This window comes from Homalodisca vitripennis, unplaced genomic scaffold, assembly GCF_021130785.1.
Source record: "Homalodisca vitripennis isolate AUS2020 unplaced genomic scaffold, UT_GWSS_2.1 ScUCBcl_467;HRSCAF=2529, whole genome shotgun sequence".
Classification (NCBI taxonomy): Eukaryota; Metazoa; Arthropoda; class Insecta; order Hemiptera; family Cicadellidae; genus Homalodisca; species Homalodisca vitripennis.
In genome coordinates, this window is record NW_025776612.1 from 13,334 (window position 1) to 33,747 (window position 20,414).

A 20,414-nucleotide genomic window follows, 5' to 3' on the forward strand; every position below is an offset into this window, starting at 1 on the left:
AATTTTAATTAAAATTGGCATCGCACGGTTAATGACTGGGAAGGGGTTTCACAGTTTCAAAATAGAAAAATACACACAATGGACTTCACAGCAACATTGCTGAACCTGCTCACCTGTGCCAGTCGAAACTTCCTGAGTCCCTGAGAGTCTCCTTCTAATAAATCACCATTGAACTAATGAAATACAGTGGAATAGCTAGTCATCGCTTCAATCGTCTCCAAAACAATGGATATATTCGTCAGCATACTCCCAACACCCACTGAGCAAACCACCACTAAAAGCATAACCATGAAACACCTGGAATCCGATCAACTGGACGATTTTCAAGTCCACATAGTCTACTACATCATACTGGGGATCGTGATACTATCATCCTTACTGTCCCTGCTGCTCTCCATAGTCACTATACGAGACTTCTACTTTCGTCTGACTTCACAATACCACAATTCAGTATCCCATTATGCTCTACCGACGAATCCAGTACACCAAGCCAACATCATTGAGATACCCCAGCTGGAAGGGCACTACGAGGACCTGAACGAGGCTCCAGTGCCACCGCCACTACCAACTACCTGGTGCTGATCAAGTCATCGCTACGTCAACTGCAATTGTGAGCAGAGCAAGTCCAGTGACAATCAAGTGAAAGTGCGGAATGCAAAAGTAAAGCGGAGGTTGCGATATAAAATATCTAATTTGTTCACCTAATATATGTTATTGCCATAGCGTGTATATTAAACTATTTATAGGCTAAGTATTTCAAAACTAGTAACATTAACAAGCCTCTAAATTTAGGTAATATTATATCAAGGAGATTAAAGAGTTTATTTGCCAATCTAATAAGTTAAAAATGCAACTTAAACATGTTTAGCGAGCTTTAGGTTAAAGTTACACTATGACAAATATCGACAATAACATGGAAACTTCCAAAGACCCCACCCAAATAATAATATTGATAGTATTCCTACCATTTAAAACTCTTCAGTGTTTCCACTGTCTGCAGTGTCCGAGGATGGTGGTTCGTAGGTATAGAGATGGACCTCCACATTCAAAGATGTTGAATCTATACAGACAACAACATGCAACTACTCCGGATGAATGGATGGCGGAACCATCCATAAGTGCATAAGTATCGAAAGAGAACTCCATCCACATATTTAAGTCCTATTCGCGCCGAGACTGAACTAAAATAAAATAAGAGGAAATAAAAATATATTCCATTCTAGTAGATTGCTATTGCGGCTGCCCACATCCTCTCCCTCACATATCCGATCTCGACACCGTATCTATAAAGCAAAATAAAGAGAAATAATTATATTATCTCTATAATTTATTGTAATGAAATGTATTACCTTACCTTGAGAGATTTTAAATCTAGAACATTCTTCAGGTTTTTATTTTAGGACAGTGAACAATCTAGGTTCTATAGCATGTACGTTAACCCACCTATATTGAATATCTTATAATAATAGTTATATTTATTATTTTTATTATATTTTGTGTTCGCTAATAAATTATATACCAGTGAAATAATTCTGTATATTTTTCAATATATGTTAATTAGTCTTTAGGCATGTTCATGTAAACGTATATACACCTAAGCACACAATATTTTGTTTGGATCATCAGTGGACCAGTCAATATGAGACTTGCTAGTCACCAGTAAAGGGAGTCCAAAATATATCTATTTAGTTAACTAGTATATAGTTATAAAAAAAGAATGAATAATCAAAGTGTTGAAATGAGTTTTGTTGTTTGCAGATCTATGCCACAAACCTCAAGTTGCGAAGTAAACGTTGATAAGAAAATAATGGTCTACCACATTTCTCTAGCCAGGCTCTGCGGCCTGGGCCACTGTTGCTCCATTAGCACTCACATAAAACAAAACATGTACATTTAAAATTTAATTTCGAAAAATCAACTCTTCATGTATGATTTTCTCTTTTGGTGAGCCAAATGTAGTGCTGTAAGACACTATATAGTTAAATTCGTATACAATTATAAAGTTAAACCCCAAAACGATATTTATATTATTTAAAATTTGCTCATTCCTGTGTAGATAGGATACATTTATTTTTCCAAGAGAACTAAATCGTTAAAAGTTTCCTGAAGGAAGCGGGAACGAGATAAAACTAAATGTAGAAAGATGACCCCTATCATGAGTGGACCAATCATAGCCATCCAACACTGTAACATACCATTTATGGTAACAAAAGAACTTGCTTGATAGCTTTAACCCAATAGCAACTAAGTAGAACAACCAGGGTGGGGACCCCTGTATTATACCCTAAGTCTTCAGTCTGTTGATCATTCTGTTCCCGAGACTTGATGACAACACACCAAGTAAGTGGGCCCCTCCCGCTATTAGTCTAAGAACCGTTGCGATTTTGCCGAAATTTCCAAATTCTTGATGAATTAAATAATTTTCTAAAGTATATCGACATTAAGTCTTCCAATGCTTCAGGTTTTCTTTGACTTTTGAGTAATCATGATTTTGTACTTAGCAAATACTATAAAATCATCATATAACTATAGTGTTTGTTCTGTATTGCTTGATGCTAATTTAAAGGAAATGGCTTTAATAAAGCTATTGTTTTGAGTCATTTGAATAAATTAGTATGCTCCTGACTCGATTATTTTAATTATTTTACCCCAAACCCACGTCGTGTGCTGTTGTGGCACGACAAGAACATTTGTATCAGCAAAGTGTTAACATAAAACTAGTTAAACAATCTAAGAAGTCAGTCAAATAAAAGGTAGAGTGATACAGCATTAAAGAAATGCCGAATTTATTTTACTAATCATAATTACTTCAGATTTTAATATTTTAAACCAACTTCAACCGATCAAATTATCATTGAATCTGAATAAGTTTTGACATTTTAATTTTCAAAAGAAAGCAATGTGTTCATCAAATAGTAGATATCTCTTATTTGTTCCTACTGAACAGTTTGCCGAACTTTGAAAATATTAAGATAAGAGTATTAGTATATAATTTTCAAAAAGCGAATGTTATTAGTAGTTCCAGATATTTGTTACTGCAAGAAAAACCATAAAACCTTGTTGAAACGTTTTGGTAGATGGTAGATATGGTTATTAATATTTTAAATAACATTGATAAAATAGACATATAAAGAACATCGTTAAAAATACTCAGCGTTTGGAAACCTTTAAACGAATTTTAACAAAACCCACTTATAGATTAAAAATGTTTCTAACACGTATTCTACATACCTAAAAATGTCATTCTTTGGATAACATGAAATTAATTTCGAGTAAAAAATGTGGGGTTGGAGTTGATAAGAACATTCAATTTCAATTCGTTTGGAAGATACAGCAAGTGGCCTAGGTTGTCTGATACACCTTACACACCTTACACACACACACACACACACACACACACACACACACAACACACACACACACACACCACACACACACACACACACACACACACACACACAACACACACACACACACACACACACACACACACACATATATATATATATATATATATATATATATATATATAAAAGACTCCAGTTGAATGTTACTATCGGAATTCTGTCACCTAGCCGCTCACTTACGTATACGATTTTTAGGAACTGACAAAGTTTGTGTGTTACAAAATTTATAAACGTGATTCCCCAATCGTGTTTGATTATTTATTTAATATTTAGGAATTGATTATCAAGTGTTAAAGTGTGTTTGGCCACATCGGTAGAGTATGCAAGTCAGTGAAGATTTGAGAAGATGTTAAGTGAAGATAATTTATAAATAATTAAACACGTATGTCGTATATGGACTGATAGCTCCTAATATAGACTGTCAGTGGGAAAACGTCGCCTCTTACAAAACGCGATTTTTAACATCCGTTTCTGGCATAAACACGTGGTATTAAAAGTTGCTTTACTATGTCTATCCAAGCAATGTTCCTAAATGAAATCATACACCGAATGTAAGCGCAATGTTTATTTACATCGTTTGCATTGAGAACATCACTCAGCTGTCTAAACGCAAAAATTAGGCGACATAGTTACTTAATTAGATGTTCTATGACCTGTAATAACTCTAAGATATTTGTTTTATAATCTATGGCTTTGCATTTCCATTATTAATTATAGGTTACTCCACAACTGTGAGTGGTCAAATTTTGAAAATTTAAGTCGTAATAGAGGAAAGAATTAAGTTTTTGATATATTAAGCGTTAATTCCATAGAACGATGTATGTATATATAAATATATACTCGTCTTCGGCTCGCTGAGGACTACGCCCCCAGACCCCTAATTCGGAGATACGTTAAGTCCGAGCATTAGATCAGGAAACTGGAAGTTTAAAGAAGACCTATTTTATACAATTTAACGAAAGTTTTGACTTTAAGGGCATTTTGTGGCGTAACTCCTAGACATTCGACAAAAATAGACTAGTCCTTTCTTGTAGAAAATTTTTAATTAAAGTGTGGATTTGCCCTCGGATTTGAACTACGACCTCTGGTTTAGCCGGTACAGAGCTTGAGAAATATGACTGTACCGGTCAGTTGTTATGAACTGTTTTGTGGAAATCAAATAAAAACCGACCCTAAGTCAATAATATTTATCAAATTGTTAAGTTGATCAGGGGGTTAAAATTTACACAGGAGTTTATCTGGTCATACTACGAAATTCCTGGAGTGAGAGTTAATGTTATTGGGGGTTAAAAGATGACATGGTTTTTTCTGGGGGATATATATCGACCATATTGGCCATATCGACAGAGCAAAACGTATAAAAGTAAATAGTTTACGTAGTAATGAAAGCTCAATCTGGAACAAGACGTTTTTTTAGCGATGTCTGGTTTAGGTGGTACAAAGATTGGTAGAAAAACTGCACTGGCCATCCACTATGAATGTTTTGAGTAATTTAAATTAAGAAATTGAATGAAGAATTTTAGGTGTTTTCTAGTGGAAACACGGACTAATCTAGAACTATGCACAGTTTCTAGTACACCAGGAAGTAGGCTTGACTTTGTATAGTATGAGTAACTCAGTACAATAGGGGTTTTATGTCTGTGCTACGAGAATATGCGCACGGTATTTTTATCAAAAGAATATGTTAATCAGGGGTTAATTTAACTCAGGAGATTATCACGCCACGCAAGAGTTTTGACAATGACCACTATTTCATGAAATTATTTAAAAATCACTCTGTCCCTTTCTAGTATTGACGGTTTGATAACGCTCATCCAATTAACGATGTGGGGTTGTAGTCACTCGTTAATGTAGTAACACAAGTTAAATCCGGAACCAGAATTAATTACACAAATTATAGTCACATCAAAACTACAACTCCTAAAATTGACAATTATGAACAAGTTTTTTGTAAGGATATAGTCCTACGATAAATACTGCACAGGTCGACTTGACCTGTTTTAGAGCTCATCAGTGTCTAGTTATTGAAAATTTAACATTTAAGTTAAGACCAATGATTTGTCTGCTACCACCTTCAGAAACAAAATTCTCACGTAAACATTATAACATATTTCCTATTAAACGTTTGTTTTGGCCAAACCATTGAGGATAGGGCAAACAGTTACTACGCTTTTCTTGTAGACCATATCAATTGCTACATCTTGTGAAATAATGTGGTTAGAGCTACGAGCAACGGTTTGGCCATGATCGAGCCTTGAAACTAAATTTTCACGTGATAATTACAAAAACTTTGCACATAACCGCGTTTTGTGGCTTAGCTTATAGAGATAGGGTTAAAAGTCACTTGACCTTTTATGTAAATCACGTCGTTTTAAAAATCAAATTTACGTTTTGTTTGAACTCCGAACAATGGTTCGCCGCTATCGACCCCAAAAACTACATTTTCACGTAAAGACCATACAAATTTTACACATAATCGCGTTTTGCAGCATACCAATGAAGTTAGGGCAAAAAGTTACTAGACCTTTTCTGTAAATCACTTAATTTGCTAATCTGATGGGTCAATCAGATTTGGGGTTATTTCAAATCCAGGGATAAGCGTAATTTGAGTGCAGGTCAAGTCCGAGCATGAATTTAGATTAGAGATCTGGGAGTCTAAATCAAGCCTATTTTATTGAATTTTGTCCAAATCAAACGAAAGTTTTGACTTCACGGAGATTTTGTGGCTTAACCGTTATGTGTACGACAAAAGGTGACTGGACCTTTCTTGTTGGAAATTTAATTATATCTTTTTCTCGATTCTGAGCTAGGATTTGAGCTACGACTTCCGGGGATTTTTTGGTGTGGAATTTAGGAGGAAAAACTGCACTGGTCAGCCCTTCTGATTTATTAAAGTAACTTAAATAAAGACTTTGCTGCCTTTCAGGGGATTTCCAATGATTTCGCGGACTAATCTAGAATTGCGCAATTTTTAAAATTCCTACCATACGAGGAAGTGGATTATTCTCTGTGCATTGAGTAAATCTTTCCTCCAGGGTGTTATGACGCAATATTTTTTATTAATTAAGACGTAGTACTTAATCTAAAACAGTAACCCAAGGAACCTTGTAGTAAAAAAATTAAAAAAAAAATTTTTTTTTTTGTTTTTTTTTTTAATTGTTTTTTTATTCTTCATTTAATTCCTGAACAAAATGATATAAAACACATGTATGTTTGGCACTTATTAATAATTAAAATAAAATAATTAACAACAAACAACACAGTAACGAATGTCTGATTTCAGTTGCATCGCAACGAGTTTGACTTTTGCACTTTTATACATAATACTAGTGACACAGAGGTTATTTTACACAATTAGTTTTGTCAGGTTGGCTAATCTGCTTTTAATTTAAAAGCATATGTTTTTATTTTCATGAGTGTTGTGTTTGTTTACTTATGTAAATGAGCTTTGTTTTTTCGTTTTGCACTGTGAGTGTGTTGACTTTCCCGAATATTATTATATTGTTTGTAATTATTTTGTTGTGAGTATTATTATTTAGTTTCTCTTACAAAATGCCTAGGGCCAAAGAAGTTTGGTAAGAATAGATTCAAAGGTAATCAGTTTACTACTAGTAAGAATAATAGTGATGTACTAAACTCTTCTAACCCTACTTCAGAGAAGAACATTCCTGATAGTTTTAGGCCTAATCCAGAGCCAGAGTCCAATACCTCTGCTTCTTCTAAAATAAAGTGTAAATACATCTCTTTGTGTGCTGATGATATTGAGTACCTTCCTGTAAATTACACTAAGGGAAACTACATAATTAATTTAGAACTTTTGAACCAAATTTTACTGGCATCCACAAAGTGCGCTAGCTGTGGAAGTGCTTCTTTAGAAATTAGTGAAGTTTTCCTGCTAACCGTAAAGGCCTGGCTGTACAAGTTTGTACTTAGTTTGCAATAACTGTGGACTAGAAAATAAATTTTATACCAGCAAGAAGACTGAGCAGCGACTTTTTGACATAAATGTGCGTTGTGTATATGGTTTCCGTTCCATTGGTAAAGGTAAGGCTGCGGCAGAATGATTTTGTTCAGTGTTGGATCTTCCCAAAGCCACCAAGTAGGTTTCAAGCCTATAACAAACTTATTCATAGTGCTGTTGAAGAGGTTTCTATTGCTTCAATGAAACAAGCAGCCCATGAAGCAGTTGTAGAAAACGAGGGTAATACCGACATAGCGGCTGTTTTTTGACGGAACGTGGCAGAAACGTGGCCATACATCTTTGAATGGCGTGTTTTCTGTCACGAGTATGGGATACAGGGAAAGTTTTGGATGCTGTTTCACTGACAAAATAATTGTTCATATTGCAATAAAATAACTAAAAACAGCCCTACACACAGAGAACAGTGCTCAAAGAATTATGACGGGCCGAGCGGCGGTATGGAGTAGAGGCTGCTATTCAGTATTCAGGCGCTCGGAACAAAACCTTTGGTGTAAGATACACAAGTTATTTAGGAGATGGTGACAGCTCAGCTTTTTTGTCAGTACAACCAATGAATACAAACCTTATAATAAGCGCAAAGCTTATGGAGAATAGTCTGCCAAAGTTGGTTTCCCGCCAAAACGAGCTTAGCGCGTCCGCCGCTAGGAGCAGCTTGTTTCCCCCCCTCTATCCCTCTCGGGCTCTAAGCTTGTTCTCTCTCTCTGTCTAACTGGCCGCGCGCTGTCTTCTCATTCGCTCCCGCTCTGTCTTCTGTCTCACTCTCAGCTCGCCACGCCACGACCGCCCTTCACGCTGCCTAGCGGTGACGCGCTAAGCTTGCCAAATTCAAATAAAAATTGGCAGACTTTTTAACATTGGCTTTGCGCTTCTTATAAGGTTTGTATTCATTGGTACAACAAGCTAAGCCTTATGGTGATGAGGTTGAAATTAAGAAGTTGGAATGTGTAGGACACGTCCAGAAGAGAATGGGAAGTCGGCTGCGCAGATTGAAGGCTAAGTTGCGTGGCCATAAGTTACCTGACGGAAAACCTCTCTCTGGACGTGGTAGGCTGACAGAATGCATTGATAGACAGTGTACAGACCTACTATGGCAAAGCTATACGAGAAAATGTGGATGACGTTGAAAAAATGAGGAAGGCTGTTTTGGGCAACCTACTTCCATTTACTTTCAACCGACGTGAAACCTCGCCATGAACTATGCCCAAAAGGTGAACAATCTTGGTGCAAGTACCAAAAGTCTTTAGTGACAGGTGAGGTATACCATCATAAGCATTTCAGTACCTGAGGCTATTTTATTAGAAATAAAATCAATTTACCAAGACCTGTCGACACTAACCTACTCAGAAAATGCCTGCACGGCCGAACACAGAACCCTAACGAGTCCTTCAACAACGTAATCTGGACCAGAATTCCAAAAAATACTTTTGTTGGGCTCAATACCTTTAAAAATTGGAGTGTTGGATTCAATTATAACATTCAACAGTGGTGCTTCTTGGCAAAGTGGAAGTGTTGCAAAAGCTGTGTGGTGATGCCGGAAGCAACTGCGTTGTAGGCCTGAAGCAAATCGACAAGAACCGAGTTTTAGATGCCAACAAAGCAGCTTTGGATGTTACTAAGAAGAAAAGAAAGCAGAAAAGAAACCTAAAGAGAAAAAGAGAAGACAAGGAGGAAGAAGAAAGTAAAAAGTATGATCCTGGAATGTTTTAGCGTGGCTGCAAGGGGTACCGTACAGTTTTTGAGCTCTCCTGAAAAATCACACATTCTGACACGAAGGTACACTTTTTCTACTAAACCTTTTAAAGCTATCTGCATGATTTTTTTTGTGTATTATTTAATTTAAGTCATTATCAAAAGACTTAACCTGTTTTATTTAAGATAATTTGCTTTTAAAGTCCTTTAAAAAAAAAATGTTTTTTGTAAAAAAAATTGTGTTTTTTGGTATATTTAAAAAAAATCAATTACTAATTATTTTTTTTTTTTTAATTAAGTTTAAAATAGGTTAACTATACTTTAAAAAGCATTAAAAAAGGCATTACAAAGTTCAATGCTGTAACTGAGATAGTTTTCTTTTAAATTGTACCTAAAGTTAATACTTTTAACGTGTAACGTATATGGACTACAGGGTTCCCTTAATAGATTCTTAAGTTGATCAGGTGGTTTAATTACTCTGGAGTTTATCTGGTTATACTAGGAAATTCCCGGGAGGGGGTTTAATGTTATCGGGTGTTTATTTTCTGTTGGATATTTATCATTCAGATAGGGCATACCGACATATCAAAACGTATACAAGTCAATTGTTTACGTTGAAGCAGAAGCTCAATCCCGAACTGGATCGAACTCCACAAATTGTGGTCGCATAAAACTTAATAACCCTTAAGATTACCCATTCACGAAGTTTAGCATTTGAGAGCGTTTTTCAGACTTACGCAACGATATACGAAAAAAGCTACTAGAGCTTTTTTGTAGATCTTATTATTGTCTAGTTATCAATAATTTAGCGTTTTAGATTTTGTGTTCTCATTAAACTGATGGCCAAATAATTTAAACATTTTCTACTATAAGTAGTTTCCGTCAGTTCCTTGTGTCTAAAGCATGCCTACAGTACATCGAATTAAGTTATTCTAATTATTATTGTCACTAAGCTGCCTAAAGACCAAAAGCTCCATTTAAATCACTTTTTCAAATTTAAAATAAAAGAAACATAGTTATAAAGTTTTTATAGTATTTGGGAAGCCAAAGTGAATATTATAAACGTAACAAACACTAGTACTTTCTAATCCAAGAAAATAATAATCTCAAACAGGTAATGATACTGTAACTGATATTTAAAAGGGTTTGTTGAGCTCCGTAGCTCTAAGTGGGACTGCACCGGCCGACTACGACCTTTTACTGACTTTTTACCCTGGGAAGTTTTCCTAACCCAAAGTCCACTAATCCTTACCGACAACACCATAAATACATCTGCAGTTTACAGTAGAGTTGGCAGCTTCTAATTATTACAATTCTTAGAAACGTGAACAATGCCGGCACTAAACAAGTCTCACTTAAACGCGTCTCCATTGTTTTGGTTTCTGGAAATTTCCGTGTCATCTGATAAGTGTGCAGCTTTTCATGAGATTTTTACAAAATTGTTCCAAAAATTACTAAATGGTTGTTAGTAACTGAATTTAATATTATTAAGCAGCTATTCTCGTTTTAAAAACTTGGGTTTAGAAGCAGAAAGTTTAAAGTAAATAAATATTTTTTATTAAGTGCTTTGTTCTTTGTATCAACCATGAGTTTTTTTAATTATAACTGATACACCGATTTTTTTCAAATTTAAATTACTCTATATAGCTCATTTACTATTTACAATGTGCATATGAATGAAAGTTCTCGTTTTATATAAAATTCAGACATCATACTTCTTTTTAACAACGATTTAATGCTGATTTTTTTTAAAATTTGTTTGAAGCCGCATACAAGTATCATCATATTGATGATGTCCATGCTGTAAATATCATTTAAGAATACTCATATTTATTGGATCATTGATTACCTAAATTGACTTTACGATATTCGACTGTTCCTCAAAGAATATTAGTTACAGCGTAATTACATGAAACTATCTAGAATTATTTTGAAACTAAATAATTTTTCTTGACCTGTGAAAATTTTTGATATTCGTGCAGAAATGGCTAATTTTGTGTAATACAACAGTTACATGGTACCTTAGTTCATAAAAAAAACTAAAATTTGAACTAAAACATTTTAATAATAAATAAACTCTAACTTTTCCTTTTTTAGAGTAAATTAAAGCACAAATTATCAAAACCTTCTCAAGTAGGAGCTTCCCAATTACAATGCATTAATTACCTCTTAATCCAAGTTTTGTAGGATTGGATACATTACACGGCAAACTCAGTTTTTTTATAAAACCTTATGATATTATGTATTGTTAAAACATGAATATGGTGATCTATAGTTTTGTAGCTATCTCTAGGATTAAACATCAGAGCTAACTAATTAGTTACACGTGTTTAATCTAATAAATAATTTTTTTAAAGTTTATTATAAAAAAAGTAAGTTCTTTACAAATTTGTTTTTGTTAGAACCTGAATAATTTTCATTAACAATTTAAAGTAAAAACACAAGTAAAGAAGACTATAAAGTAATGCTATGCATGAACTTTTTTATATCGTGTTAAATTAAATATTTGGATAATGACTTGTTTAGTTTTTTTCCTATTACATGTAATGTTTCTTGTAGTTTACCATCAGCCTATTCTTATTTAATGATTATCTGTAACATAAGCCCGTTCTAACTAAGTAATTATAATCTTCTATTTCGGATGGCGACCACGCTGCCAGTGTCGGCACCGGACAAACATAATTCATTGACAAAAGGGTGACAGGAGTTTTCCGGTGGATGGCCTCTCACTATGGGACTCGATTATGACTTTAGACAACAGGACGACCTTTGAAATTAGCAATGGCGCCGCTGGGGAGGGCTATGACACTGGGACAGCCCTGAATACAGAGCTCTTTTGTCCCACAGACAGTTCTTGGAAATAAACAAGATTAGTCACCAATTCTGAAAAAGACACCCGCTTACGGTGACACTAATTCTTAATTGTGTTTGAAAGTTTCCACGTTGCAATAATATGTGACATAATTTGTTTTACTTCTACATCATTATATTTCCATGAGTCACTACCGTAATTTATAAAATCTATTGCTATAATTACAATGATATTTTATGTTATACTAATATTGTTGTCTTTAAGACTTGCATATTTGTATCTAAATGTGTTTATTTCAATGTTGCGGAAGTCATGCTTTATTTTTAAATGCAAGTTAAGTTTTATTATATATTTAACCTCAAGTGCTAATATATATATATATATATATATATATATATATATATATATATATATATATATATATACATATTACCCAAGAATATAATTAATACAGTAAATATTTCAACTTTTAGGAAAAATTACAACAATGAATATTTACTTTTATTTAGCTTTATAGAAAATTGAATTATCTTTCTCATTCTCAATAAAGTTTCGTTTCATTATGTATATATGCTAATAGGTTTTTTATTTATCTCATTCGTTAATTACTTTTGGGTGAAAATGTAACGTTATGTACCTAATAGGTAAAATGTGGTATGATGCTCTAACAGTGTGTACAACGATTGCGTTGAAAAGAGAATTAACAAATAAAGTACAAATTAACAAATAAACAAATACAATAAAGTGTTCAAAACATTTTTTCGTTTACTAAAAAACTTACAGGATGTTGATCCAGGCAGCAAAAACCTAAGATGTCTCATAATAAACATTGCTTGCAAAAAATGTTTGAATATCTGTTGAAACAGAATAAATAATAAATTTCATTATAGTAAAGAAATAAAATTGCAAATTGGGATAGGAGGGTGAGGGAAGGTTTGTAGTTTTCTTAGTTTCGCATATCTTACTAATGAGCAAATACCTCGCCTAAACCACCACGCAGAGAGAAGCCATCTTCCTCATTGGAGTTGGCTCCTGTAGTTGAGCAAGAAATAGATGAAATCATTAGACAACTACTAGACAAAAATACAATAAACTCAATCTAATATCCAAGGGGCACATAAAAATAGATGCTTAGTTTTTTGAACAGACACAACAAGCTTTTAGAGGAACTCGGTGTAAAAAGAGTAAATTATCAATTAACGGAGTAGCACACTCTATATGGTTGTAGAGGGAAAAAATGTCAGAATCACACATTCGGTGTGTTTCTTGATCTTCTAATCTTCTATTTCAGATGGCGACTAACCTGCCAGTGTCGGCACCGGACAAACATAATTCAGTGACAAAAGGTTGACAGGAGTTTTCCGGTGGATGGCCTCACACTATGGGACTCAATGATGACTTTGGACAACAGGACGTTTTTTGACAAGAGCAATGGCGTGCCTCTGGGGAGGGCAATGACACTGTACAGCCCTGAAAACAAAGTACCAAAGTCCGACAAACAGTTCTTGGAAATGCAATAAATGACTGTAAACAAATTTACAACAAGATTGGTCATCAGGTCTGAGAAAGACATCTGCATATGGTAAAACTACATGTATTTACAATTTTCCAGCGCTGCAAAAACATGGTGTAAAGTTACTTTAACGCGACAAATCATAATTTTAGTCACAACTTTCAATAATGTAGTTCAGTGCTATGATTAAAATTTATATTTTTTTTATTTACACTAATAAAATTAACTTAAAGCATGCATATAGTTTTACTTAATAATGTTACATTTTGACGACTGAATGTTGAGTAATTCAAGCATCATTTCTAAACTTAATAATTTTTCCTATTAACCGTTATTACTAAATATCTAATTAACTCTAATTCTTAAGAATATATTGCATAAAGTATACATCGTAAATTTTCGAAAACCAATACATTAATATGTACTATTTTCTTTACTTATTCTTTCGGATTATTGAACATGTAATATCCCTTCCAATAAAATATCGTTTCATCATGTATATTTATGCATACCAATAAATAAAAAAATTATTGATTTCTCTCGATGATTCATTTCTTTTCGGTAAAAATGTCTTTCATACTTAATATAGGTCACATTATATACTAGACTTATTTATAATTTACCAATACGAGTGTAGCATACACGAGTAGTATTCCCTTTGAATATACTGGCGACTCTGTACTGTACTATGACTAAGTTGAGTAATAATGAAGGAACTTTAACCCTTACTTCGTTCTCAAAATTCATTAAAACTTCTTTTGATTTTGATAAATATGCAAACTAATTATTCTATTATTATTGATAACTACAATTAGTTATTTGTTAGGAGAAAATTAGAGTTTATTGCTATACTTAATAATAATATATTTTAAATTTATAACACTGTTTATAAACTAGAGAAAACTATGTCTAAAACAGAAGGGGAAAATATTGATGTGAAGTTACGTTATTTTACCTCAACATAGAGACAGGTATAAACAAAAAAGAGAAAGCTACCCCTACTACTCCTGGACTACCGTGGGGTTGGGCGTGGTGACTGCCTTCCAAATCCTTACCCCCTCCCTTACCAGGTACAACTAATTGTTTGCAGAATACCGAATCTTCTCAGTTGTGCTGTGTTACCTCTTCGAGCAACGTCTCTCCTACATTTTGGCTTGCCTTTTTAAAAAGGTAAGCTCTGCTTTATTATTTTATATTCATTTTTTGAATCTAAATTCGAATAATCATTCATGCGTTAATGAACTAAATAGATTAAGGAGCGCCTATTAACTTATAGTATAATATTATTTAAAAAGAAATGTCAATTGATGAGAGAGTAAATAAAACCTTTTTTTTAATATTTTACTGTAGGTACTTAATCCGTTCGGTTTTTTTTATCAGTTGCAGATAGTATTTTTATAACAAATAATTATTAATGAAAAATTTCTGAATTATAAAGATATCTGATGAATTATTTTTATATCTAAATATATATCTAAATTGCATCAGATTGCCCGTAATTAGATTTATAACAAAATATTGATTTTGAATATGTTTTGAGTTAAACAATCGTAACATATTTTATTATGGCACTATATTATATAGTAAATTTAGCATAAATATAAATCATGCGGAAATATAAACGTAGCAGTTTCATTCACTTCCGGCATCTCTGGGTTTAAGCGCTTCAATATTTGTACTTCTCTTTGGAAACTGTAGACTACTTAATCCGATGAATAAATTATTGGTTAAGAACCTTGTCACCTTGTCTGTGATTAATTCAGTAATTGCAAAATTTTTACTATTTATATAATATGAAAATAAATGTAAAACTATTAATTTCATTTTACTCTTGCTGGTATTAATTATTCTTATATTTAGGCGTTGACTTTTTTGGTATATCTTTTTAAGGTACCAGACTTGTTAATTTGACCTAGTATTATGTTGTGTAGAGCATTTTTCATTTGATACTACTGTAATGGTTAATCCGTTTCACATAAATTTAAAAAGACAACGAAAATATGTTGAAGTCTTATAAGATATGTCTTTAATTTCTTTGACCTACTTAAGTTTTATTTTTCAATCCAAAATAAAACATTACTGAAACGTAGGGTTATTTGGTAATTGCAATCGTTTATATCCCACAGTATTATTCTACAGTGGCTGTTGCTTTTTACACAAAAATAATTATACAGCGTTAAGGTCGTTTGCAAGCAATCTGAAGGATTACTTTGATATGCACTCAATTATAATTGTTAATTGATTTTGTATGCTTCTCTAAATTGAAAAACACAAATGCAGATGCCGTTATCATGTCAATTAACTTAATCCATTAATTAGCTATACTATATTTAGCGATTAGAATCATTGTTTTAAACGCTGTTTTGTAAAATGAACTATTTTGTAATATTTTATCTTGATAGGAAATACAGAGATATAACTACTCTGGTTAACTGAAAACTTAAAAAAATTTAAATTATTATTCGTTAAAATATTAATATATTTAACATGATTACACCTCATTCCAGAAATAAAATACAAAATTGTTTAGAGTTCATAACAAATTTAACATCTTTGTCTTTGTTTGAGGACAACCGTTGGATCTTTGTTTGAATATTAACGTGGGGGAATACCCATATTCTCCATAGGTAGTGTTTTATTTTCCTAATATTATCGATGGAATATATCCGAAATCAGGTTATACTTTTTAAAAATTTTGATAACATTTTAGCTATTCTGTAATGGATTAGTAATGCATTAGTCTGAAATATATTAAATAACGTAAAAGAAAATGTATAAAGTTCATATATATACAACGCCATGTAGCTACATTTTCTAATTTCCTCTTCTGTCACAAAAAGTAGTGCTCCGCCACGACCAGTTATTGCTCTAACACTACCCTAGGGCTATGATTTGGAAGACAATGCAATACATTTACGAGTATTTCCTATAAAAAGACCTTAATGTTCGTGTTGAGACACGGCTTGTACATAAAAAAACACACATTTCGGCGGCACTGAGGATGCAAGACGTCGAGTAGAGTTGTTTAAAACTAATAAGTGTGAAATAATGTTTAGTTTTTAAATTTGTAATGATAAATTTCATTCATGGAAAATTTAAAATTAGTATTGTCTGTTGCAGACTGTGGAGCATCTGAAGAATGGGTTTGAAGGAAGATAAAAAGTCAACGCATATTTCTAGAAGGTAATGTTTCAGTTAATATTTTGAGTTGTTACTTTTATTAAAATTGTTTTATGCAACCTCATCGCCTATACAAATATGTACAATGAAGGAATTGCTATTGAATCTTTAGCATGAATGTTGCAATGGATTTTTTAGGTGTGTCCCTTTGCCACTGAAATGACCAACGGATATTTCATATATAATACATACATTAACTAGGTACAAACAATGAATGTTTAGTTTATTTTATATTTTTAACTCTTTTCAGATCCACTAGAATTCTCCATTTCAACAAATTAACAAATAACACATTAAATACACTAGTATTAATAATGATTTTTTATAACGTGTATTATATTTTTTGATAACATTTCGTAACGATAACACTATGTTTGTCATATAATATTATTTTCCTGAATTGTTGAGAACAATATTCAGGTAGTTAAAATGATTTTTAACTGTTTCAGTAAAAGGAGAAGGACGGATGTTTCTCGGATGTGGTCGAGATCACGCTCGAGGTCATCATCCAGATCCCGATCACGATCATCAGGGTAAGTTCTTATACATTACTTTTGCAATTATGCTTTATGTATATGAATTATACAAGAATATGAAATTAAAGATTACTCTTAAAGTGAAATTAATTTCTAAGAAATATAATGTTAGGAAAAAAATATACACATAGTCATAACCCTGCGAATCATAATACATACGATTAGTTTAATTAGACCTTAACTAACAAATCAGCTTAACAAGTAGATGTGAAAGATAATAATATGTAGTAAGTAAAAATAACCTGCTCATGTATAAATTAACTATCAATCACATCTACCCATTGTATTCAACCAAAATTCCAATTAATAGTACATACGAATCTAATTCCATCGATTGTATTCCACTTGGGGTATATGGGGTAGAGAGCCAACTCTTGGGTGGGCCTTACTCTTCAATAGACCAACATTTGTGCTGTCTCTTTGCTGTATGTAAAACTGTTTATGATGTACGATGTATGATGTTTACGATGACTGCACATACTTATGTTAAAACAAACACGATATACTGTATGGGTTTTAACTAGTGTCCTCGCGTTTTATTTAAACCCTCTTTTTATTGTGGTAGGGGAGGGATTGATTTCAGTAATGGTATTTTAACTGGATAGGCGTAGTGTTGTTAATAACTTTCCAAGAATATTATTGGGAGGGAAAGAACAATAATTCAAATATACTTTTAATAGTTATGTGTGATTCTATTAATTGGAATTTTGGTTGAATACAATGGGTAGATGTGATTGATAGTTAATTTATAAATGAGCAGGTTATTTTTACTTACTACATATTATTATCTTTCACATCTACTTGTTAAGCTGATTTGTTAGTTAAGGTCTAATTAAAACATCTTGTGGTACATATTATTTATTATTTTAAAATCAACTGGTTACATTCAAAATTCATGTGTACCTGATTAGTTTACAACAAGGTTTTATCGGTCAAACCGTAGTTTTGACGTGTTATCTTTAGGATAACTCAAAATAAATAATAGATGTATTCTCTCATAGATAGCTTGAACAGTGTCGTGTAGTACTGATCTTGTTTTGTTTATGTTTTCGCATGTAAGGTAACGGATGTCGGTGTACGTGGTTTTACTGATTTATAGCAGAATTTTACTCAATTACAATAAAATGAACGATTTATGTATTTCAGGTCACACTCTCCACAACGTAGTTTTTTGGCTCAAGAGGAGAGAAGGGTCCTGTTTATCGGGAGGATTTTGAAAGAGATGACGATGGATGATCTTAAAACACGTTTCCAACGATTTGGAACAATAATTAGCATTGACTTCAACGAGAAAACGTAAGTATTAGAGCTTGAAATTTGTGCTATACTGTTACAGTGTGAAAGTAGATATAATAGTGTATACATAACTAACATTCATATTTTGTAACACGAGTGTATTTTTTAACAGAGACAACTTTGCATACATTACGTACGCAAGCAGTGCGGACGCCTACCAGGCCGTTGTGTACGGCAAAGATCAAACACTCTTCAAAATCTTGCGGTACGACAGGCGCAAGGCGCCTCGATAGAAGCTGGCGGTAAGCAAACTGCATCGAGTTTTCTTATTAAGAACAATGTTAAACCTTATGCTCTTTTATTCACCTACTTTAATTCGTATTGCTGTGGAGGATGTCTCGCCTTAATGATATATCAAATTAGCAGACACTCCATTTTAACATATATTTTGAATACAGTAAATATTTTGAATATTTAAACAATAAAGTACAAATTAGTATTATTTAGAATTGTAATAGCAGTTTACAGTAATAATTAACCATATAGTGTTTTATACGCTTTAATAAGGTCTTTAAAATTAGATTACTCCTATATTCTATGACTGAAAATAGGGTCGACAAAGTGCATGCGGTTTAACATATTACTTATGGTGCTAAATTCCCGATAGCCATAAATACAGCCAGCTATTAACGATATATGCCGAGTGAGGTGAGTTGCTAGATGTTAACATATTTATACACATACTAAGATGATCAATTCGACTGTAAGATAAAACAATCTTAATTTAATACTGTAATGACTGTTAAATTAGTTGCTAATTATCCTAATAATAATCTTCCTTTTCTTTTGCAGGTCCTCACCAGGAGAAAAATCCTGCACCGAGCCCCATGTGCTCTGTGCGCCGAGCTGGAAACCGTGCACTGAGCAGCCAAGTATCAAATGTAATGTAAAACAAAGTGAGAAGGTTCCAGCATCTAAGAGGTCAGTCTGGCACCAGGTCCAGATTACATACCGAACCTAATTATAATATTAATAATAAATAATTATAACTAGAATCAAGAATTGCAACACATAACTGTTGTTTCACAAAAGTAAAAATTTTATTGATACCGTAAATGTAAACACTGCAATGGATAACTATACCTAACAATGACTAGTAACTATTTTTTCAGTCTATTTTTTAAAAATCGTACAGTTTAATATAGATCTCTAAGTTTGATTAAAACCAACCTTAAATTAAACTAAAACTTACTTTAGTTGTGTTATTAGGTTTACTGTTAGAACAGTACATGTGTACACTTTAAATAAAGAGGGTTTTTATTTGTTAAGTCCTTATACACTTTTCAAGATATGTGGCATCTGGAAAAGCTTTGATGCTGATTATATGATTAGAATCATTAACAGCTAAATAAACAAACCAGCTATACAAATTCCATTTGAATTATTGTTGAACCTTCCTTAAGACAACTACAATCATGATAACGAACTCTTATATTTTATTAAGTAGTAAGTAAAAATTTGGGAAAAAACACGTTACCCATCTTTAGACAACACTAACTCTGTTATTTTATGAAGTGACTGATCAAAGTTTTTCATACACTTTGAAGGAAATATTATTTTAAACAAAACGGTGTAAATAAAGTACACAGAATGCGACTAGCCTAAAATTGAAATATAAGCCTTCCTCCTACAACCTCAACTAACACCATCATAAACCATTATTTCTTGAAGGAGGAGGAGCTCTTCTAATTGGAAATATAAATTTTCTATTAGTTTATTAAAGAAAACTCACAATTCGCCAATTATTTCCATCATCAGGTTTATTTCTTGTTTCTCTAAAAATTAGAATGAATATATTTGGTATGATTATGTTCTCAGCTGACTACTGCAGCTGAGCACTCTTGGAATTTTGCTCGACGGATAAGATTTATTACTTCGGCGCTCAGTGCACGGGTTCAGCTTAGTGCTTAAAATGTCACAGCGTTCAAGCAGGACACCTTGCAGCCTTGAGTCAATCGCATATCTACGCAAGTACCACTATGTGCATCATCAGGTTTTT

At 32.9% G+C, this 20,414-nt stretch overlaps 1 protein-coding gene across 1 annotated transcript; it reads left to right on the top strand.

Moving 5' to 3' along the window:
- The first annotated feature begins 16,433 nt into the window (after positions 1 to 16,433).
- Positions 16,434 to 19,646, top strand: LOC124370775 (peroxisome proliferator-activated receptor gamma coactivator 1-alpha-like). The gene is made up of 5 exons (XM_046829074.1): positions 16,434 to 16,586; positions 17,033 to 17,116; positions 18,266 to 18,415; positions 18,528 to 18,657; positions 19,208 to 19,646. Exons 1-4 carry the CDS (start codon positions 16,543 to 16,545, stop codon positions 18,646 to 18,648), a joined length of 399 nt encoding a protein of 132 aa, XP_046685030.1. The 5' UTR covers positions 16,434 to 16,542; the 3' UTR covers positions 18,649 to 18,657; positions 19,208 to 19,646.
- Positions 19,647 to 20,414: the final 768 nt, after the last annotated feature.

Coding starts and splice junctions, on each gene's coding strand:
- LOC124370775 (XM_046829074.1), top strand. CDS start 16,543: ATGGGTTTGAAGGAAGATAAAAAGTCAACGCATATTTCTAGAAG. Junction 16,587..17,032: donor TCAACGCATATTTCTAGAAG/GTAATGTTTCAG, acceptor TAACTGTTTCAG/TAAAAGGAGAAGGACGGATG. Junction 17,117..18,265: donor TCCCGATCACGATCATCAGG/GTAAGTTCTTAT, acceptor TATGTATTTCAG/GTCACACTCTCCACAACGTA.